Source organism: Aedes albopictus, chromosome 2 (genome assembly GCF_035046485.1).
Source record: "Aedes albopictus strain Foshan chromosome 2, AalbF5, whole genome shotgun sequence".
Taxonomy (NCBI): Eukaryota; Metazoa; Arthropoda; class Insecta; order Diptera; family Culicidae; genus Aedes; species Aedes albopictus.
In genome coordinates, this window is record NC_085137.1 from 87,063,814 (window position 1) to 87,089,080 (window position 25,267).

The following is a 25,267-nucleotide window of genomic DNA, read 5'->3' on the forward strand; positions in this document are numbered from 1 at the left end:
ATCAATTTGATCGTATCAATATCACAAAGTCAATCTTACCATATATTCAAGATAAGTTTTTAAAAAGTTTATTGATAAATAACAGTAAGCTCATTGGTCGAAGACCCAAGTTTCAAGTATTGTTGAGGGGATCACCTTCCTTCGGATTAATCACACGTATTGGAAGCTGCTTTTTAGTTTACAATTTCAATTACTTACATTCTAGTGCAGATTCCCGTAACTACGAAAGGGTCAAACCTCCAACCGTGAGACTCACTCTTCTGTCTAAATCTATTTTTCTGATTCATGCAGTGTTGCCAGTTTCACAGAATTCACCACAACAAGTATGTTTCAGTAATAACTGCAATACATGTGCACATTACACTAGTTTACAAACTGAAACGAAAGTCGTGAACTTCTGTTAAGGACCAAAGTTTTTTAATCACAATTTAGTTCAGATTTCGAAAACGTGCTTAAAAATTTTCTAAGTAGAACAGTTTTTAAGTTTTAGTTCAATATCGAGTTTTACAATTTTTTAAAATATGGAATTTACTAAAATTCAAATATCTTGCGTTTTGTTCAACTGATTTTGAATCTTTTTCCATAAATTAAGAGCTGAGTATAATACCTTTCGATCTTCTGAATGCTGGTTTTTCGACATATTGGTGAAATTCAAGATATTGGCTAGTTCAAGGGACGATCTCCTTAAATTTTAGCAAAATTTCCAAAAACATATGAAAAAATGTATTTTTTTTTTTTCAATAAGAAAAAAAAAACAATTTCTTAACGTTCATTTGATGTATCATATGTAGCCGAGTTACAGTGAAAAATTCAGCTCAATCAGAGCATTGATTACGGAGAATGAGATGAATGAAGTGAGCGACAAAACTTTAAAATAGAACAAAAATCGATTTCAAATCATCTACCTTGTATGGAAAGTCGAAAATATTTCTGCTCTACTGTATTTTTTTCCTTCACGTTTTCGATCTCAGGGCATGATTCTACACCAAAAATGATCATCAGCTTACCGAGTTCAAAAATGCTATAAACTAGTGTTATCGGCTTTTGATAAACTGAATAACTGATTCTCTTTTACCAATTCGAAATTTTCATTATTTTTTTTTTTTTGAATCTATTATCAAAACGTAATCTAATAACAATAGTTTATGTAAATCTCACAACAACGTCGACTACTTCAGTCATATTTTCAGATTTGATCATCACATCAATCATTTGTTGCAATTGTTTCGATAAGAATTCACAATCAGATAAGCTAACACATGCATTTTCGGAATTGTATATGTATATGCACTCAAGTATATAATTGTTGATTGGTCCTCTGCTGTCAGATTGGTGTAACACACTAAAAAAAATTACTCAAATGATAAATTACGCGGAAAAAAATACACGGTAATGAATACTAGGGTACCGGATTGGACACACAAAATTCAATGGTTTTCTTCGGTATATTCAGGTCTTGAAATTAGTCTATGGTGCTACCTCAGTCGAAACTCACGTCGCTCTGTTTGTAAACAAAGATCTGTGGTCAGCCACTTGTAAGCTAGGCAATGGTAAAAAAAAACACCGAAAAATAGCACTCGGAGACGGTAGTAGTAAAGGCAGCTGAATTCGATCCCGACCTTTTTCTCCACTCGACTCGAACTCGGACGGGGTGTGTATTTCAGACATCACCGCATCGGTGTGGATGTTTAAGATACACATTTTGATGGGCACTTTATAAAACTGAGGGAGAGTCAGCTAAGGTTAAGTAAATAACAATTGCGAAAAACTGGTTTCAAGAGATTCCTTTCGCATTCCGTCGAGCGCGCCGGGGAGCCGAATCATTTTTATGCGTGATCCCGCACCAGACACCAAGCGTCTCCACCAGCACCACCATCCAGAGACAGCCAGACAGCGGTGTTGAAGTTGAAGCGATTGCATGCATGTAGGGCTTATGAGTAGGGTGGGAATAATTTCAAGGCAGATTATTGATAGTCTGCTCTTTTTCATTCACTCTGATGTTGCTCAAAAATTGCCGCCAAGTGCGGACCGATCAGCGTCGCAGCGGAATGTTTATAAACAGATGATTTCGAGATCTTTGGTTACGGCAAGTTGGGCTAGTCGAGTGAGATTTCAAGCGAGAACTTACGTGATTGCATCGGTTGACCTGGTTACTAGGAGTGGATGGGATTTCATGTGGATGCCTCATTAAGCTTTATTCGATGGAAAATTAGTTTTCCAGCTTTATTTTTTGTTTAACGCAATTATGAATGTGTTAAGATGTGTTTTGATGAAGTAAATAAGTTAATTGTTAAAGTATATTATCCGGGTGATGTCATTTGTTTTACAATTTGAAACATGGTAAGAAAGTAATTCTACTTGGGATTACTCCTTGATTGGAAAAAAAAATCTCGTATCATGTAGTGTCTGCCAAGGTGTTTGCAAACTAGCAAAATACTGGTAGCACCCGCCAAGTTCAGGGTTATGTACTGAATGAAATCCCATCTGAATACATACCACGTGGCATTTGGCGACCTCTTTCCGGAATTAATCTAATACATGGTTCTAACAAGCCCGATAAACTAAAAAAAATAACAACAATGGTAGTGACTACGCCAAGTGCTGCACGTGCTCTGTTCGATCGATTCACTGCAAAAGTCAAGAGCACAAATCATGCACGAAGATACGCAATGATGGGCTTTTATATCTAATCAAATCATCCACGAAGCTTTGCGCTCTGTGCGGAATCATTCATCTGCACCGGACCCGTATTCCACGCTCTAAAACACTGTACAGGTTCTAAATTGGTTCCATTTCAAACTGGAACGGAACTCAATCAGTCACGTGGAATCGAGCTGGTGATGCAGCATCGGTGAGCATTTTTCTAGGTAGTCTGTCAGCTAGAATGCTTCATAGTTCTCTTGGAAGTAGAAAAGCTAATCGAACGGGCTGATTAATGGCCACGTGCGCCACTCAGAGAAGAAGAAGCAACGCCACACACCTTATGGACGGTTTGTGAAATTCTGTCCTTTTAATCTCTTGTAGCACTCTATCGGAGAAGGCCTTTCACTGAATATTAAATTTCCGACCTTTTGATATGAATTTTCTGAGTAAGGGACGATTCAAATATGACGTCCATAATTTTTCGGAATTTTTAGACCCACACACCCCCCTCTGTAACGCTTTTTCATACATCTAATACATGTCACACTTTCTCAAACCCCCCTTCCCCCTAAACGATGGATGTCATATTTGAACGACCCCTAAACACACCGAAATTGCTTTATGATCAATTTGAAATTTTCCATCGACCAAGCCTCGCAGCTTAGATGGACTGTACATATCCATAGTTGTTTCTGCGTGATTGATGCGAAATTGCAGTGAGATCAAAATGAATAAGAGTAGGGGTATCAGGTATCAGAAGGCCGGCTCCAGAAGCACGTGGTCCTCCATGTGGGACATTTGTGCCATCGCCATAATAACAGCCTATTTCATAATCTACCTGAGCGAAGGAAAGGAAATTAGGGTTAGGATGAAAATAGGGACAGGTAGGGAAATAGGAAAAAATACCCTGGAAGAGGGTACTAACACATAAGCGTACCACAATAGATTCATATAACGCCCTGAGATGGCCACAGTAAAAGCGCGTAAAGCATAAAGTAAGCATATAGCTACTTACCACAGCGGGTTCAGAACAACAGAACATCCTAAAGACTCAGGCATCTTAGGTCAGTTTCACTTAATCAGGTGTTTACCGAGTACACGCAGTTGCGCAAAAACTGGATAATTACATATCAAATGATACGAAGTTCCATAGTCGGATTCTCAACTAAGACATACAAATGAAGCAGCCTGTTGAGGTCGTGGGCTAAACTATAAGTAGTAAAACCACATTAAGTTGTCTCAATAGCATTTCTGCTACGAGATTTCACAAGAGTGGTGACAAGGCTCCCGTATGGGGACATCCACAAACACTCAATTTCCTAATCGCTGGTTGACGTAATGTCAAGATGAAATGTCGGGTTTTGAGCATTTTTAAAATAAATGCTTGTAGGTCTTATAAGTATAAATCCAATTGGAAATCACTAAAGATAAACTGAAAAATCCGTGTGGCTTCCAATATGGCATCGAAAGGTACGTGTTCAAAAGTGTTCTGGAAATCCAAGAAAACACTCATACAAGATGCTGGGGCCCGTGGCGCAAGTGATCACACGTTTGTTTCTTAAGTCATGGGTTCGATGCCAGCCCCGGCATTTTCGTCAGTTGCTCTTTCCCCCTAAGAGCGGCTGACTCTAACCCTCTTCTGAGCCCATGGCTCAAAGGGACCCGGATACTTTGACATCAGCGAACGGCAACTCATAATGGACCCCCAGTCGGACTGGAAAAAGGAACCTCCAACAGCCACACATCAACACCCTCGTGCTCATCATTCTACCATGATAGGGTAGAAAGTGAAAGCAGCGCGAAAAGCAACCAGTTCTATATAGTAGAATAATAGAATACATTTGGGCGCTGTACAAAAGCGGAAGTGCAGCTACCAATTGGAATCGCTCACGTAGTGCCCTAGTGGACAAAAGAGCTGTTAATTAGGTTGAGTGGCTTAGTATAAAAAAGATTACTTTTGAGTGAATGCATTCTCGATATCGTAAACAACATTGTGTAAACGAATCACAGTGAACTTTCCATTTTGGTAAGCATGTTAATTCACATGAAGAGGCATGTTTCCCAAAAAGTAACATCACGAATGTGAGTTTCGCAAAACGTTCTAATCATTTCAGAAAAAAGAGTTCAAACTGATAGGCCTGATCTTCATACGATGTATTAGGGTAAATCGGGGTAATTTGGCCACCTTAAGCAAAATTCGAATGAAGATGCAGAAAATAACGTTGAATCTCTCACACATCGTATGACCAGAATGATTCTCCACTATAGGGTGTCCCAGAAAGTATGGGCACAACTTTGTACAACAAAAATACAATCATTTTCTGAACAAACAACAATTTGTATATTTTTGTATTTTTATTCAAAGTATTTTCTTTGATTCCTGTAAAGAGTTTATGCATTAAAAAGGGTTTTTGTCTGCAGAATATTTAAAATAAAAAAACAACTTCAAAAACTTCTGCACAACCTACTTTTTTACGGTTTTGCCTAAAACCCAAATTCGAAACATTTTTTTCGATTTTTTTTGGCATGATATATTCGAAAACATGATTCTCTATATGGTTGTGTGAATTTTTTTATAAAAAAATGTTTTGCTTGTGCGAACGGGTACTTCAAAATTTTGAGAAAACTGAAAAAATCGCCTTTTCTATTTCTGGATAAGACATGCCCACAGACGTTCGAGTTTTAAAGGATGTTTGAACGAGAATTAAAATAATTCAATCTACACTTTATAACGCTGGAGCATTTATTTAACTTATAGTGAAATTTAATTGTTGTTTTCTGCATTCAGTGATATTAATTCAGAAGCTTGTTTTCAACCATTCGAAAATCGGGTTTTCAAAAATATCAATTTTGGTGTTTGAATTCAATTCTCAGGTTCAAAAGTATATGTTTTCAATTCAAACTATGGGTTGTATGATAGATACACTTGTAGAAATACACGGATATATTTTTTGGAATTTTTATTGGGCTTTATTTCATGCGTGGAAAACAATTTGTTAATCGATGCCATTGAAAAATACAGCAATTTGTGCAGAAGCTTTGAAAGGTCTTTTAGGGAATGTTATACGGCATTCAAACGAAGTGTAAAATGCAAATTCTAATGATTGGCATTTGATGTTAAAACATTGAGGTAGGATATGTGTGAAAATAAAGTTTGTTTGTGCATCCATTCCCAAATGGTAGAGCTGCAAAGTTGTGCCCATACTTTCTGGGACACCCTATAGTTGCATAAAAATATCATAGTCCAATCGTGTTTATATGCCAAATAATAAAGTGTTGTTTTTGCGTCGATTTTGAACCGTCGGGGTAATATGAGCACCCTATTTTCAATAGAGAATTTATATCGCCTAACGTAATACAAACTTAATTTGTTTCGCTTGATATTGAATCATTTAGTATCAACTTGAAGTATATGGAAAACAAACTTATTTGAAAGTCATCTAAGGTATTTAAACAAAAGAAATCTTTGTGGTGTTTTTGTTCAGCCGTCGTCGGGGTAATTTGGCCAACAATTCTAAATTTTATTTTTCTAACTTACTATGGGATTAATTTACTTCGTTATAATGTTTTAATCGCTCCAATATCAGATCAGTATTTGAGCTGTAAGATGAATTTGCAAAAAAAACTAGATTTTAGGTGATTTCCCAGTGGTGCTCAAATTGCCCCATTGGTCAAATTACCCCGACTACCCCTATCCACTTCTGGAAAAAAAAACTTGTCAGTAATATCAGCGGCGTCATGGTCGCGATTTTTTCCGCAGTCAAGTTCGCAGATTGTGAACAATCCTCGGTACCCTTCTTCTTCTTCTTTATAGCTCGACGTTCGCACTGGAACTTGGCCTGCCTCTCTTCAACTTAGTGTTCTTAGAGCACTTCCACAGTTATTAATTGAAGGGCTTTCTTTGCCTGCCATTATTGCATGAATTTGTACATTGTATGGCAAGTACAATGATACACTATACCCAGGGAGTCGAGAAAATTTCCCCGACCGGAACGGGAATCGAACTCGCCGTCTCCGGGTTGGCGATCCATAGCCTTAACCACTAGGCTAACTGGAGACCCCATCCTCGGTACCCACTTTACGTAATTTATGTTCAGTCCTTTACTGTCAGAGCGGTCAGATCAGTGTAACACGCTAAATATGATTTACACAACAGGCAATTTACACGAAAAAAAATACACGGTTATGAATATTATTGGGTACCGGACTGAACACACACAAAATTTGATCGTTTTCTTTGGTACATCGAGGTCTTGAAATTAGTCTATGGTAATATCCCCCAAGATTTGGGAATATACCATGCAGCAAGACCGCAATCAAGCAGTTTCATCAAAGTATGTTTGAAGTATTCAAATATAGGAGATATAAAAGGAGCAAAGTGATTTAGTGCCCATTCAACCGATTCTATAGTTATAATACTCCGACTCGGAGTCAGAGAATCAGAACCAGGGTGCAAAATGTTCACAGTCATTGACAGGAAACAGTATGTATTTGAATGAATATTCAAAACAAACATTTTTATTTTCGCTGTTTCTCTTCAGACGGTCAGTCAATTCGTAGGCATTGAATATGAAGCAGATCGAGAAACATCTTCATAATTACCTACGATTCCCACCAAAAACACTTTACAACAATCAAATGGGACGAGATCTACATATATAAATATGGAGAGCTGGTCTTATTGTTTTGTCCGACACTGTAGGTCTCAACGCAGATTTTAGGCCATAATTTGGAATTCAAATAGTGTTGGTGTACTTCAACCATGCATAAAATCTAAGAAATAACTTCAAACGTTTTTTTATTCTACTTTCCTTCAATAACACTTTAAACATCTTCCGTTTGCGTGGATATTCTAGCCAATCTACGTCATACTGTACAACTTCCAATCAATACTCTGTACGACGTCCTCACGTTCAAACAGACTGCGTTTTTAATTATTCTCTGAATTATTCATCAGCAGAAAACAATACCCTATCTATGCCACACAACGCCGCACGGCCGGAATTTCCTTAGTAGATGGTTCCATTATCTCGAAAACACCACTCTCTCAACGTGACGATTTCATTCAACGCCATCTTTGTCAGTCAGCCAGCGCCGTCTGTAATCTCGTCACCGCAGAGAATACTTACGTTGGTTGGTATGTACATGAAATAAAACGCTTGTGTCCTCACGAGGCCAAACTCTTCTGGGTAATTGCAGATAAACTGCCGCCACTATTTGAGAGAACCTTGTGCACTGCACGTGCAGCATTATGCAGACTCGTTGCTTTTCCGTTCAGAATTGATGGGCAGTGTCCTTCTGTGGTGATGCGGTAAACGCATGTTTCCCGGGTTCGATTCTCGGTACTGTCCGGATTATTTTCGTGATAGGAATTTTCTTGTATTTCTTGGGTATTGAGAATTTTTGAAAACAAAAATTGCCGATTTGCAAAGAACCCTCGAATTAAGTAAAACAGGCTCTGACCCAGTAAGGACGCCACGCCAAGAAATAATTCCCTCTTTGAATGTTTAAATCAAGAATTTGATTTCAAAACGACAAAAATTACAATGAGAGCATCTGGCCTGAATTTACGTTATCCGAAATACTATAGATAAAGTGATTGTTGCTCGACTTCCGCAAGAAAATCGTATGATAATCGTTCTTTTTAGGGTCTTCTCGAAAAAGCAAAAGAAATGATCTCAACACCGAACCGTCTATTCTTGCGAAATGCATTACAATCCACGTTGATCGCCGTGTTTTGACAACTATGACATCTGTTGATTGTCCACGCTCTAGCTAGAAAAGATAGCTAACTTCCAGTCTAGCTTTACTGCAACCAGCACCGCCGGTGCAAAACACCATGCGCCCACCATCTTTCCTAGTAAATAAAGCGTGTACATGTGCTTCTACGTACGGAAGCGAACAGCTTAACCAACGATGGAGGCCACACGGGTCGGATTATTTATGTTTCTCCATTCCGACTAGCCCCGACTTCAATTATTATCCTTTGAGCCAACAACAACGACGGCCCCGGAAATTGGTTCCCATGGAGCCCGGCTGTAGCATCCTCCGTCTCCGATGTCTACTTCTGATAGACACTAGACAGCTTAGTTGTGGGGAAAATAAGCGTGGCTATAGAATTCTTACTATGGAGTTTTCAATACCGGTACCAAGACACATCGTGAGGTTAACATTTTATTTCTCTTTCTGTCCGTTCATCCCACCCGCAGATATCGTTCCGGAGCAAATCCAGTCCCAAAGAGTCCGCCATGAAGACGGATGAGAAAACCAACGTACCGAGAGTGCGGATAGCAGTTCTCGGGAATATGAACGTCGGAAAATCAGGTACGTACCCATTTACACCGTGCACACAAACGTGCCATCATGTTTGAGATTTTTTTTGTAGGTTGTTGTTGGTTACAGAGCGTTATAGTGCACAACGTCTAATCCCTAAGATGGGAGCAACAACACGAGTCTTTTCCAACTGACCCAATCGCAGTAATTGACGCGCCGCGACGTCATCTTCGTCCCCTCACCCTTGATTTAAAAGTCTCGGTAATCCCCTTCGGTTGTTTGGATAGAGAATTTTGAAACTGTCGTCAGAAATCTACGAATGCCGTCATGCCTGTTGTCATTATGTGTAAATACCAACCATGGTTTGGAACCAAGGGCACGTGCCTTGCTATGTTAGATGTCACGTTTCCGGTAACTGGTAGTTGATTGTTCATTCGACAACAAAACCAGCAAATTCAACGGCAGCGCTCCAGGGTGGCAGAACAGACCACCAGTGAAACCGAGAATTTGGAAAACGTAGGTGGTTACGTTGGTAGTTGGTGACTAGGTGTGCAACATATTCGTTTTCCCGAAATTTGTTACACTGATTACATAATTGTGGTCAGTCCTAATTAAACGTGACTTATATGGATATTGAGTTGTGAGCTCATTTCATGCTAATATTTGGATATTATTCAAAATATTAGCATACAATTAGCTCACAAGCCGTTATGCAGTTGATTATATATGTGTTAATTATAAAAGTTTTATGGGATATTTTTAAACTATTTTTAAATCAACTTAAAAAATACATAAAATTACATAATAATGTGGGCGCAAGCCCATGTCTTCGAAAGTTAGCGCCCGCAAGCTTAGGTCTCATTGAAAGAAAACAATTCATTGTAATTTAAATTAAAGCTTTTGGCTGTGCCGTTGGAAATTGGGACGATCAATTTTTTTTAGATGAGTACACTTATATAACCTATTTTATATTAGTTTTCAACTGCTTTTTAGTGAACTTAGCGGACAAATTTTAAAAAAAAATTGGTAAATGAATTTTTATGTCATCGATCGACAGTTTAGTTAGGGGCTGTTCATAAGCCACGTAGACCAAATTTTGGCCATCTCAGACCCCCCCCCCCTCCCCCCTCGTAGACTTTCGTCCATTCACAGTGCATATGAAATTTCGCTTTAAAAACACCTATTAAAGTGAATTGTTTACGTTTATATTTGGTTCAAGTAATAACTTGCAAGATTTGTTTTAAAAAACGAATGTTTAAATTTTCAAATTCTTCCAGGTACATTGGGCATGGTGATTTTTTTTATTCTTCAATCACTTAACCTAATTTACAGCTCTATTGTCCACTAGGGCACTGCGTGAGCGACCCTAGCCCAAATGTATTCTATTTCTAATTGTACTACAGGGGTTACTCAAAATAACTGGGACAGGTAAAATTTTCACTCTTCAAAAAATGTTCAACTAGCTGTAACTTTTCGAAAAGGGTATCAAATATTCTCAAATTTTTACTGTTAGTTCATCAACTAGTTGTGTATCAGTGGTCCAAATTTGGAAAAGATCGATCTGTTCTACACGAAGTTAGAAAGATTCTAGAAAAAGGTATAATTATCCGATAGCCAACTTTGAGCTGTTATATCTCCGGATTCAACAAACCGAATGCAATGAAATTTTGATCATTTATGACTTATATAATAAGCTATTAAAAACTTTTGACCTAGGGGCGGGACAGCTTCTAATACCGCCTCTAATACTGCCTAATAAATATTAATACCCTAATCTTCAACGTCGACCGAAATATTTTTTGCTAGTATGTCATGACTTTTCATGTAACAATTAACTGTCACGAAGACGCTGGTTGAAAATACGGTTTGTCTGTGTCTTTTCTATAATTTGTTGAAATACTAACTTGAATCTCTATTGCTTATTTTAGCAGTGAAAACAACTTGGATTTCATTTTGTTATCATTGGCGATGTGGCTATCGAAAGCCCATGGCTGTTCTTAGAGAAATCATAAGAAATAGCAACATTTTAACTGCATGGAAAACGTTAATCACAGTTGGTTGCAGCCTTGGATCTTTAATGAAACAAAAACTGAGCGTATGGCGGTGTATTTTTCATGTTTGCCAATAAAGCAGTTCAGTCAAGAGTTCAGTTTTATTTATTTGTGGTTAAATGAGCTAGGATACAAGATAGGATACCACCTAGGATACCACATAATCGCCGCTAGCTATAGACTGTTGAGCCAATATTGGTTAACAATTATTTTCCGGTGGAATGACCTTGGAATTGCATCAGATCTTCATTTCGAACGGTCAGGACAGAAGAAAACTTTTGCGCAATAGAGTATGTACCAACAGATACTACAACTGCAGTTTGCTGATCCTGTTCATCATTTTCGCTAGAGATATGCCCATAGTTGATTCTCTTGGTATGAGAAGAACGATAAAAGATCGTTAATTTGTCAATTTTGTTTTTCCACTCTTGATTTATATATTCCCACAACATCATAGTAATGAAAGCAAAACATTAATTTATTGTAATTTGTTGTTGTTGTCATTGCTAAACAATTCAATTCTATTGGCATGGCTTACTTTGTTCAAACATGATCTGGCGCTGGGATTAATATCCTCTAATACTGCTAATATCGCTAATCAATATTAGAGCTGTCCCGCCCCTAGCTTTTGACTTATCTTAAAATTCTTTACACGAAAGAAAATTATAACGATGAGATTATTTTTCTAATATAACACCAATTTATCCAAAACTTCATCATCGTTTCAAAATTCGAGAAAGTAATTATAGTTAATTAAAATTCCCTCTAATTGACTTAAATATATTTATGTTTCGAAGGAAAGCAACCAAATGGCCGTCATTAAATTGAAATAGTAATGGGATGCATAAGAAAAATAGATAAATTTACTAAAAAAACATAGAATAACTGAAATCGCTATAACTTTTTTTCTTATTATTAATTTCAAATTAAGTGAAATGTTTTTCAAAGCTCATTATATTAGTCATAAATGATCAAAATTTCATTGCATTCGGTTCATTGTATCCGGAGATATAACAGCTTAAAGTTGGCTATCGGATAATTATGCCTTTTTCTAGAATCTTTCTAACTTCGTGTAGAATAGCCCGATCTTTTCCAAATTTTCACCAATGATACACGACTAGTTGATGAACTTACAGTAAAAATTTGAGAATATTTGATACCCTTTTCAAAAAGTTACAGCTAGTTGAACATTTTTTGAAAAGTAAAAATTTTGCCTGTCCCAGTTGTTTTGAGTATCCCCTGTACATCGAACTGGTGGCCGTCGCGCAGCTTTCACTTTCTACCCTATCATGGTAGAATGATGAGCTCGAGGATGTTGATGTGTGGCTGTTGGTTGTTCCTGTTTCCAGTCCGATTGGGGGTCCATTATGGGTTGCCGTTCGCCGATGTCCAAGTATCCGGGTGCATTTGAGCCATGGGTTCAGAAGAGGGTCAGTGTCAGCTGCTCTCAGGGAGAAAGAGCAACTGACGAAAGTGCCGGGGCTGGGATCGAACCCATGACCATCTGCTTATGAAGCAAACGTGTAGCCACTACGCTACGGGCCCCGGCAACACGGTGATTTGAAACCCTTGATTTTTAGGGTATCCATTTACTTTTGTTTTGATTAAAAAGTAAGAGTAATAATACTTTACAGTTAAACTTGTTTCGTTAATGCAAAATACATACCTGATATGTGAATATAACAGTTTCTTGGTAAAATAAAATCGTAACTATATTTAATTTATCGCTTACCATGACGTAACAAACTTTATTGTCAAAACGGCATTGTAAAATGTTTTCAACCAGGGTTTTGACACCGTAACAGTGTATTAATGTTTTATAAGTGAAAGTGATGTAAAATAGTGATACCATTCGATGGTAATATGTAAATAATGCAAAAGTATTCAAAACCACACGGTGAATAGAGCCCCCATGGTGACTGGCGACTTGACGGTACGAAGAAATCCAAAATAATCAAAATTAGCTAAAACTAAGCAAGAGCCTATAGGTTATAACTGAAACAGCAGAAATAGATAGAATATTACATTGAAAAATGTCTTTCGTATTAGGATTGTGAAGGGATCCTTCTCATGTGATGTTTTATTTTTTTCAGAAAGGCCCTGTTCAAATGTTTTATTAAGAAATATTTTCAACAAACCGGTAACAGGAAAAACTATAAAATAATAATTGTAAAGACTCGCTATCGAAACATGTTTGAATCGATTGTAGCTAACAACAATGATATTGATATCTAAAACAAAATTTGGGTTAACAGAATTAAATTTGGTTGACTCCAATCGTATAGCTATGTGAATGAAATGTTTGAGAATATGTCCTGGCTAGCAATGGTTTCTTACTACTGTACTGTTTGAATGTAATATACCGCTTCAACTATTTATGGAACAGCAAGTTTGAAGCATAAGTATAACTTATGTAATGTAATTATAATATCATTGATAACGCATCACCATAATCAACAGTCTGCCAACCGTTGTGAAAACAGAAATCATCCATCTAACGTTCTTGCATATCTCCACTAAATATCACAGATACTGCGAAGCATTGCTATGCAATGCAACGATGGACGACCTCTAACCTACTGAACTCCTACGTTTATACCGATATAATGTTATCGGGGAACGCTGCTCGAATACCTCATATGGATTCTTCTACTTGCATATTATACCTTTATACGGCTGGCTTCCCGACTTCCACCAGCATTTCCGTATGATTGGAGAACCTGGTAGAAAACAAATTTCCAATAAAACACAAACACCCATTCAGTCACGACGTCAATCAGACGTGATTTGAGGATAAAATATGGGTTCTCGCACCGTCGGGAAAACATCTGCTAGTTGAGTTGCATAATCATCGAGATAGAAGCATGTCTTCGTCGACGTAAGTCAGAGTGTATGGGTTGATGAATAACAAGTTGTCCTGGGACAATCTTGAAAAACTTTTTTTTATAAAAATGTACATTTTAACTTTGTTTTTGCTTTGTCCTGACCATAAAAGGGTAAAATGCCAAAAACAAAGCCACACATCGATGAGCAAAGATTGCATAAATTTATGATGAACAAGCAAAGAGCGTTTATTTTCAAGTTAATGTCAAAAATCAGACCCTTCATGAAACAAGCTCTACACTGCCGTTCTACGCCCAATTGTCCCATGTTATATGGGAATCACTTATAACATGGGACAATTATGCGTAGAACGGTAGTACACCCTACCGAAAACTCTAGCGTAAATTGTCAGTATGGTTAACCTTACCAATCATATATACGGCGATCGTTAAGCGTTCATCAACTCCAAACCGAGTGGAGCGACCTTCATGCCACTAGCTCAATTTTCATTTCGTTTCCTGACAGCTCACATCTTACAGGAAAAATGCTTTATGAGTTTTTAAGTATCATTCTGAATGCTGCGGCGAACGCCTCTGACCGTCTCGATTCATCTTCCCACACACACAGGCTGGCTCAGCATCCTGTATAATTGTTCGGAAGAACGTTTCCCTCCAGCTTCTGCATAATGGATGGGAAATCTAATCCAAGATTTGGAAAAGGGAGCAATTCTTCAGTTGGAAATTCCATGTATGTTTTCATTGGGTCATAAGCGAAGCCATCTTTACTTGTTAATGAGGCGATTCTGCTTGTATAACTGCAAGTACAAAGACCGTCTACTTTGCATAGGTTGTTTCACCACCTTAACATGTTACACTAGAAATGCCTCGCCTTAAAATTAAATTTTCATCGTCGGTCGGTGCACTTCCTTCTTTTTCAGCTTTAACTATAACTTCATCCATAGCGTAAAAATCAGGTCAAAGACAAATGCGCCGCCGCACACAAACAATGCACAGTGATGCGGTTAATCCTCAGATTTTTCGTCGCATCTCTTTTGCGTTGAGCTACACCGTAAAGTCCGGCGTCCATCGTTTCATCAATGGATGGAAAAAAAATCTTATTTTTTCCGCCTAATCTTGTTGACTTTTCATCTTGTTAACCTCAGTGGTTCTCTAAATTGTTTCATGCGGCTCACCTATTTTAAATGTTTTTTTGAAGTATAAATGAAACCCTTCATGTATTTTTTTATTGATTGGAGTACCATGGATTACTATGAAGTACCATGGAATTGGAATATAGTACTATGAAATGCCATAGATTGCCATACAATATAATGGAAAAGAATGAAATACCATGGAGTACCATATAATATCATGAAGTACTACATAAAAGCATGCAGTACCTCAGAGTACCATAAGGTTCCACAGAATATAATGTACCACGGAATATCATGGAGTACCATGGAATACCGTAAGTACGGAATTCCATGGAGTTTCTTTTATTTTCAAGTATAAGAAAAAAATGCTACTCAGATGGGCTATCTAGCGGGCGTACTGTTTAACGGTGGATAACGGTTGACAACTGGAAAAAGTGACAAGTTTATTCCTAACATATACACTCACACACATACAGGCATACATTTTCTCGAATTGTGCTGAGTAAAATGACAACGTAGTGGCTTTTTATACATATTTTCACATAAAGGCTGTAATTTTGAACCATTTGTTTTTGCTCAATTTGAGATCCAGTTGGAAACCACTGACCACACACACTTTTAATAGGGAGTCACAAGAAAACACTCCGCTCAGAGAGTGGGGCCCACGACGGAAAACAGTGTGGTGTAGTTCAGCTCAAAGTGGGACTTCACAGTGATTGAGTTTTCCTCAATCATTCTTCCCATCACAACTGCCTCAGCTATATGAAGCACGACCATTGCATTGTCAATCATCTTGGATGTCACCTGCAATGGATGCCGTCGTCGGTCGTCGTCGTCGTCATCGTCATCATCATTGTGAATAGATATCCGGTCCACATGAGTGACATAGTTTCTTGAATCGAACAACAAGCCGGCGTTATCCAATCCCTACATTCGTAAAACGTATCCATCAACGTTTCCAAGAAAAGGGAAAATTAAAAGTCGGCATTGCAAATTGTGTGTTACCTATTAAAATGAAATACTGATTTCTGATTATAAAATATGTGTACGAGACTCTTACATACATTTTCTAAATTCTTCCTAAAACACATTCTCTCTTGTACATTTTACTGTAACGTTTTCTTCGGAGACACGTTTCTTTCACGAATTGTGAAGTTCTTTAGACATTTCATCCACAACTTTGAATGTGTATAGAATTTTGTGTGATGGTCGAAGCGAGCGGACCTGGAGCTGAATTCCACCCTGGCATACTAACTAGTAATGTCTTTCTTCGGAATTGAAGTGTAGTCCATAGTTTCAAAGTCAACTGGTTTCGATCTTATATTTCGTTGATAAATATAATAGTATTATGGAAAAATTGAATAAAAAGTAACGAAATAATAAAAGAATGAAAATTTATGAATTATAACAAACCACAAATAAAGAAGCAATAAAGTTGTAGAAATTTAGTTACTTTCATATCCATACTTAGCTCATTAAGCTGTGCGGCAGTATTGAATAAAAGAAAATACATTTCTCTTGTACACGAAGGTTAATCCATAAGAAATGGAATGAAATAATCAAGCGCACCACTGCCCAGATAAAAAGGTAATAAGCAAGTTTGCAGTATCGTACATCATAACGTTGTGCACCAGATAAACTTCCTAATTGGGGTCAATGGACGCACCCATTCCCGGGCAGCAAGGCAAACATTTTATCAGTATCAATCATCTTCGATTGATATCGGAACTGAAATGAGAAAACTCCACTGCCAGAGCCACAGTCCATAGGGAACATACCTAATTAGTGTTCGTTTCAATGCAAGATAATCCCACAACGCACCTAATGAACTTTTGCTGCTCTAGACCTAGCTGGTACGGAAACCAATATTGTGGTTAGATTTCTCGATAATTTCGACAATGATGTTAGTTAGAAGTGCATAGACCCAGTATGGCAGTGGGGATGTACTGTCATGCCCTTCTCAATTTTCCATGCACCATTAGACGTGTTGGTTAGTTCGGTTTCCAACTGCCCACGCATATGCTGTTCTCGTAACAACAGTTTGCAAACCAAAAGCAATTATGAATACATCCTACAAGAAACTAAGGCTGCTTTTAAATGGTTGCATTTTGCCCTTTTAATGGAATATATATATATGTATACTGGTTGGGTAAATGTGAGATGTTTTGTGTTTCTTTGGTACTTCGTTTATTGTTTTTTTTTTCTATAAAGATACAGAAATTTTTTTATGATCAAGCACATTGCTAGAGTAATGTGGAACAAAAGTTCACAGTGGGTTTATCTCAGTTCATGTGTTTAATTCCAAAGCAAATCAATATAGGAAACATTATCAGATCAGCTGCTCGTCAATGAAAAATGGAACGAGTCCGTCGTGATGTAAAAATAACAGTGTTTTCAACTGATTTGATCTTATTTTTGGACCTTTTGGAATGAATTTGTAATGACAGGAAGATGCCTGAAGATCGGCATTGTAAAGTAGTTCAGGAGGTGCATAGATTAAATTAAAAAAAAAACTTTTCAATTGCTTCTTGAAGAAAGGAACTTTAAAAAAATCAGATTCATGGAACTGAAAAAAAAAAACAATATGTTCACAGTTCCTTCGAAATGATAATTACGTAAAGAAATGTATTCAAATCCTTTCGAAAAATAGTTCGACAGGGTGGACACCCAGTCGGGAAAATCAGGAAAACTGGGAAAAGCTCGGAAATTAGAAATCACCGGGAAAAGTCGGGAAAACCTCGAGAATTCTTGCAAGTTGCAATATATAAACTTCGAACGACTGGTCAAGTATTTGAAAAACTGGATTGATGTTAAAGATCAGGGCAAATTGTGTTCAATTTGAAAAACATTGACCCTCTAATAACCAAATTTAATTTTGATCTAGACATCATTTTTCGTCATCTAAAATCGATTTGAACATGTTTTGAAAGGTGATTCTTTTTAATTTTTATTATTATTTAAATGTGTTGTTTTCTAATTTTTATTTTTGAACATCCCTACACTATTATATTTTTCCTGGATGCCTATTTGGAATACCGATTTTTTAAGACGAAAACATTTTGAGATTTTATGATTAATTTTAAAATATTTTTATTTTAAATTTTTTACATGGAAAATTTTATTTTTCGTGTACGATTACACGAATTTAGATTCGTGAATTTAGAGTGTTTCCAACTCCCCTAAACTCTTTCACTTTAAAAGAATGATTGAGGGAAAAAATAAAATATTATAATTGTTGTGATTCAATACAAAAGAAACAATGACATCTGAAGGGTGACCAAAACATCAATTTTTCAATGATATAAAAAATGTTAATATGCTTTAAAAGACAGCAAAACCATATTAAGATATTCAGAATAGTCCTAAATATCTGTTTTGATTGTCCAGGAAAGAAAAAATAAAAAAAAGGCTCAAACCATACCCCGTCTAAAGGTGGGGTTGGGTATTAGCGGGTTAAACGAATATTTCTTCAAAGTCCATTGAACTCAACACCATACTGAGTACAGAATGATGTAACGATTTTGTGTAAAGACTGATGGATTTGACAGATATTTATTATAGTTCTACTAGAAAATTTGAATAAAAAGTATAATTTTTTTTGTTGGAGCTTTAACAAGTTCCTCATTCACCGAAAAAAGTTTGGTTGCATTTGAGGATCAAGTTCAGAAAGTTAATAAAACACAAATATGGAAAAAGTAACTACCTATCTACAATTTTAGGAATGTATTTTAATGATAATTAAAGCATTCCATGAACCTCAAGCGCCAACTTACAGTAATTCTAGAATATGTGTTTCAGTAGTAAGCTGCTTCTAGATGTTTAGAATTATGTTCTAAATTCTAAGCTATGGAAACCCAATAAAAAATAAAAAAATAAATGATTTGCGAATTTCAGGATGAAGCCTAAGAATCTCTAAAAGAATTCTTGGCAAAGCCTGCCAAAATTCATGAAAAGTTCTTATGAATTTCATTAATGAATTGCTTGGTAATATTTTTGTGTGAAGGAAATGGAATTCATTGTAAAAACTATAAAATCTAAAAGTGTCATAATTTCGGATGAAATACCTAAAATTTCTTGTAATTTCAATAATTCATACAAAACATATGGAGGGATTCCTTGAAAAGTCGATGCAAGAACTACTTATTTAACACATCGCTTCATTGATCATAGACAGGAAACCCATTGTTTCTGGTGCATTTCCTCGAAGCACGTTAAGTGTTCTTGGATAAATTTCTGTCATTTAATTCTAGAGATTTATAATAAATTCTTGAAGGATTTTTTATTGAACTGCTAAAAATCTTGATAAATGACTTGAAAACAAAATGGAATGAATTTCAGGGAGAATCCGTCGCATGAATACTTTTTTATGGCGCATGGATACTTTGTGAAATTTAAAAAAGACACGGACACGTTCAATGCTTCCAGTGAGCTTTTCGCTCTTTGAAGGAAGTACGACACTAGACAACGGACTAGCATGCAACGTCCAGTGGCACAGCCGAAAACTTTTCCTGACAGCTGCGGCGGGAATCGAACCCGCGCTCCTCAGAGCGGGCCTAACATCGGTTCGGCCTGATGACCTTTCAGCCTAATGACCCAGCATCACTCGAGAAGATTTCGTTATATCATTGCAGAATGGCAATTGAAACTAATATTTGCTTTCATTTATTTATTTATTCATTTATTTATTCCGTCAAACAATGTAGACATGAGAACATTACATATAAACAAATTACTTGAATCAGCTTAAATTTAAATTGTTTTGGTTTCAGATTTACTTTAAGTGTTGTTTTAGTTTTTTTTCCGAGACATTGTAAAGTAAATAGTTGCAATTCGACTTACAATTTCCTCAGTGACGGAGATCTTAGTGAGTTGCCGTGGGCAATAAAAAGTGACAAATATTTGTCAATATTCCATTAAAATAGGAAATTCAGCATCAGTTGACTAGCAGCGAGTCATTTAGCTTTCATTTCCATGATTGACACTTTCCCAAACATTTAATCTTCCTCCTCTCATTCCCCAAAGAAAAAAATTAAAACATCTTTAAGGTCATCGTTGTCGTGTTGCCAACGCTGTCTACACGAGTCACCAGTAGCATCTGTGCACTTAGCCGCTCTCCTTTTGTTGCAAAACCAAAAAGCAAAAAAAAAGTATATCAACATATATCGAATGTCACTTCCTTTTCCGCTTTCTGAGTACGGCCGGTGCGGTCGTTCCACTGTTCCACGTGACTCTCAACGCAGCGGTAGAGTAGTGGCAAGATTCAGATGCACGCTATTCTCTCCTCTAATAAAGCACTTCAGAAGTCTGGTCTTTCTATCGAAACCTCCTGCGCGTGGTCGAACAACTGCTCGCCAATGAAAATATAAACATTAGAAGTGCGGGACGTTTCAACACGTTTGAGCGACCCGAAATTGACAACTTTAAAAACAAAGAACTTTTCACGCTGCGCTGAATTGACCATGTGCACAGTTAGAAGAAATGGAACGCTTAAACAGGAATGCAAGACTTTTACTGCATGCAGTATGCAAAATGACAAAAAATAATAATATATAATTCAGTTGTTAAGTAGGTATAACATAAAAGTTGAAAAGAATCATTGGTTTCGGTTGTTTTTTTGCGCACCATTTCAATTTTGCAGGGGCGTTAGCCGTTCAACGAAACATTAATGAAAATAAGCTTTGAAGTGTTTCATATCCCTTTTCCGGATGTGGAAAATACGCCATTCAATTGAAATATACACGAGTGGCAAGGTATGACATATGGTAAAGGGTTCAATTGCGTTTAAATCGATCATATGCCGCCAGCATCAAAACTGCATTCAGTGCGAATCGCTGAATGGAGAAAAATACCTATGAAGCTGTAAACACCTCTGTCGAAATGAAAATAAACAGCATGGGAGAAGAAAATTACCGTTTGATTTTTCACACCTCACAGCAATAAGTACCTGCCAAGCGATGGGATATATGAAGCAGGCAAAAGTTCAAAATAAACATTTCGCCTATCGCGAAAATTTTGAAAGCATATACTGAAGAAGAGGAAGACAAAGCAGGTAAACCCGAGAGCAGAGTAATTTGGCAGCAATCCCAGATGCAAGTTTTTCACAAGACCACGGTCATTGTGTTTATGAGCTGAAATTTCCAACCGATGGGACCGACGGACTCGTGCCAGGCGGAGTTAATTTTATTGGAACAATTTAAATAACGCCGCAACACCTGAGCTGCTGAGTGACATGAATTGATGGGTAGAAGTGGACTGATCGTTGCTTTGCACGGGAGTTTTCTGATATAATCATCAGGAAATGGAAATTGACTTAAAAGAGAAATTTAAAACTCTCTAACTAATCTTAAAATGTAATTCTATAGTCAACGTTGGTACATTTCTATTCTTGCTCTTACTTCTAGTTACTCTTGTTTTAATAATTTACCCGTATTATGCTGTCATCATTTTTTTTCGCCAATCTAGAAAACTAGCGAAAGCGGAAAATCTACTTAAAAAATAAAAATCATCTCAAGAACAGGGTTTCACTATCGTTTAAACCACATACACTGTTCACATGAAACCGTAAATTCTAAGAATCAATTCCGGTCAAACATGTGTGTCAATATCATGGCAAGGAAATAAAAAAAAAACATTGACAACATTACTCATCCATTCTTATCAATCTTCATATCTGTTCTTCATTTGAAATTTTAGTGTGGAAACGATTATGAAAGAAATTCTAGGACGCAAAAAAAACCTATTCGGAAATGTGCTCGTGCATAAGATTCCATAGATTAAATCTGGTGAAATCCCTAAATAATTTCGAACAAAACTTTTGGCGAAACTTCATGGAGCACTAGAAATTTTATAGTAGGTATTTAACAAATTGTTGAAAAATTTTTCTCGGAAAGCCGTGATGAGCTCTTGATAGAATTTACAACTTAATTTTTCATAGAATTTTCAGTGAAATCTCTAGATAAATGTTTTTGTAAAAATCACGGACGAATTTTTTAGCCAATTCTTACTGAACATGATTGCAAAACTATTTATCTTTTTTTAAGAAATGTTAGGATTTCTCCACAAATTTCGTCTGAAATTTCCTCAAGGAATTTATGAAAAGAAGTTCGGCAAATCCGCTACAACCTTCATTCAGGAGAAAATTTTAAGAACTCGTTCATATTTTTAACGACATTTGGAAAGAAACTATTCAAAATAATCCGCCCAAAATTCTTGGTCAATTTCTTCTAGAAATGTTTCAATAGTTCTGGAATTCGATTCAAATACATAGGTCATAAGTTTGCTATGCAAAACCAAACCCTACAATTCCTAAAAATGAATCTAAATTCTGATAGATTTTCCAGAAATTCTTCTAAGAACACTGTGAAAAATTCTCCGACAGAAACAAACAAGAATATTCTTGCAATTCTTCTAAGATCTCTGTGGGGAAAACTTCAAAATGATTTCAAGAATTTTCAACAGAAATCAACACGAATATTAAACAGGAACTTTTTGACTCACTTTACTATCACTTGCGAGCTTTTAGTAGAACTTTCCACTTGAAACACTAGTTTAATTCAAACAAAAACACTTCACTATTACTTCCTTTTTGCATAAGAAAAATTAAAATGAAAAACTTTTGAAGAAAAAATAAGTTTCTGGTTCCACTACTGTGTTTATCTTCGGACAAATAGGCCAATTTAGTAAGTGGCTTACATACTTCTTCTGTGTCGAGCACAGTAGTAGAAATAAAAGGAATTTGCTCGTCCTTTTCTATAAAAGTTTTTCATTTCAATTTATCTTTTAAAAAAGTGAAGTACATAGTGAAGTGTTTTTTTTAATTTTAACAACTTTTTCGACCAGCCATATTACAGTGTATTGGAGTCCATCCGACAACATATATTTTGCAATTGCACATGACTGATAAATTTAAAAAAAAAACAAGTTTTATATTTCATAAATAACTGAGCAGATAGCTCCAGTATCTAGTATCTCTAATTAAATTCAGAACGTATCACAAACATCTCGCCAGTAGACAGTAATTTAAAGTTCTTATAATAAAGATCAAATCAAAACATGTTATTTGCCCATTTTTTTGGTTCACATATTTTCGTAGAGTGAGATTTTGTGGGGGCTCCTGAAATGTGGGAGCCCGGGGCCACGGCTTCCCTGGATCCCCCTAAATCTGGTCATGGTCGAGATCACTTGCGTGCATACTTCCATTTAGTTCGCATATTGCCTCCACTTTGTCAGCCTATTCTGGATTAAATATGATCGTGTGTTGACTGGTTTTAGTCAAATTCCACGCATACAGCTGCTGGAAGAGGAGGCCAAGCACGACCTCGAACATTTGTGGAACTGAAAATAATATCCCATTATGTTGAGGGAATTTTCAAAACATATGCCTAAACAATAGTAGCATCATTATACTTGTACTTCATAACTAGTTTTTATTTTAATATAATAGGCCTAAGTTCTAAGGAGTTTGGAGTACTTAGAAGTGTTCATGACCTGCTAAACACGTATTTCTTATATAAGACATAAACCTATCAAATAGGTGCGAATCGTTATAGAATTAACGTGAAAATATTTTTGGCAGCCGGCTGTTGTGTGGAGCCGCGTCATAATGCAATGGAGGCGCATGGTTGGCCATTTGTGTTTCTCAAAGAGGGTGATGATGATGTTCTGGATATTGCTTGCATGATTTGCATGACTTTCAATGAAAACTATGGTGTACACAAAATCAAGTTTAAAATTATTAGCAAAAACTAATAAGTGCTTTCTGGAACATCCTCCCCTACATTCGTTCGGGCAAAACCGAACATCTACTGAAGCCATCCGACGTTCCCACAGCTCCCAACATCCTTTGCTGCGTAAAGTGGGTAATGTTCCCGGTCGGTGGTGATGACTAACCATTGGCCTGTTGGCCGCAGCAGAAACATACCAACCAACACGATCGACCCCATGTAGCTAATGTGTAACGGCAGCGATGGCATGACAGTACATTATTTACCTACTCTCTAAAATGACCGACCAAGTGTAGTTTGTCAAACCGCTTCATCGGCAGCTCTCCTCGGCTTTTCCACCTCCCACCCGCTTGTTGGCCATCTCCTCGAATCAAGGCACGTGTGCCCTCCACCGAACCCTATGATTAACTTTCCCCATTATTGTGACAGAAGGAGGATATAACTCGAGGGATGCTATTTCCTGGAAATTGCAGGACGTGTTAGAATAGCTTACTGTCAGGTCTTCTAGGATACACTGACACCCATAACCACAATTTCCTCGACGTATTGCATCCAGTTGAGCATTACTTCTTTCGGTATGTGCCTTATCTTATCACCTTTCAAAAATTGTTGTTGTGGTAGATCCGGTTACGAAGGGTGTCGATAAATATGTGAATAAAATATTCATATCACTAAGTATCGGAGAAACTGAAAAAACGTTGGTTATACAAAATTGCCAATCAATTTGTCTCCCTATCAATTTAATACACATACACATTTGTATCGTAATTTTAGTAAACAGTTAATCAGATTTTAATTAACTCTACTTGTCTTTAGGAGGGTCCACATTTATGATTCGAAATTTGATTGAGAGTCTTAGTGGACTGATACATAATAGTTATTTATGTGACGAGTTGCAAAAAGTTGATTTTTTCAGTACAAGTCGTACATTAAATACGAAGAGTGCTGAAAAAATCGAGTTTTGCAACGAGTTCCATACAAAATTTTATGCAATTCAGTATCATAATTTCAATTTTATGCAACTCATTTGCATATCACAATGGCCAAATTTTCAGCACTGGTTCATTATGCAACTGAAATGAGTTGCATAATGAAAAATAGTTTTATAATGTTCATTATGCAACTCATTTGAGTTGCATTATGAACATTATGCAACTCAAATGGGTTGTATAATGAAAAAACCATTGCATAAATAATTATTTCGAAATATCTTCCTTGGAATTCCACTATTAGAAAATCATCAACAAATACATACGTATTTCCAGCTCTACTTTTGTATTAACCTTCCGCCAATGGCGCAGTTGGCCACCACCGCCAGCACCACGCTGGTGCTGAGTACAAAATGCGAGATGTTCTCCAAGTGATGTACAAAATACAACAGCAGGAAAACTCGAGGGTTAAAAAAGAACAAAAGTATAGATTGCAATGCGTATTTGTTAAAAAAAAATGTTGATAGTGGATTTCAAATTTCCAAATAATAATTTTCAATTTTATGTTTGAGAAACAATTCTGGATGTGATATTGAAAATGGCAATGACCTTGCGAAACTGTAACGTCTGTATGTATATCTACAACACAACATTCTAGAATTCTATTCAAAA

At 36.7% G+C, this 25,267-nt stretch overlaps 1 protein-coding gene across 1 annotated transcript in view; it reads left to right on the forward strand.

Moving 5' to 3' along the window:
- Nucleotides 1-25,267, forward strand: part of LOC115262469 (ras-related and estrogen-regulated growth inhibitor-like protein) — a 75,882-nt gene that overhangs the window by 34,275 nt on the left and 16,340 nt on the right. Inside the window, exon 2 of the mRNA XM_029864880.2 lies at nucleotides 8,853-8,967. Coding sequence (XP_029720740.2) covers nucleotides 8,892-8,967 — 76 coding nt within the window. The 5' untranslated portion in view covers nucleotides 8,853-8,891. The remainder of the gene's footprint in view (nucleotides 1-8,852; nucleotides 8,968-25,267) is intronic.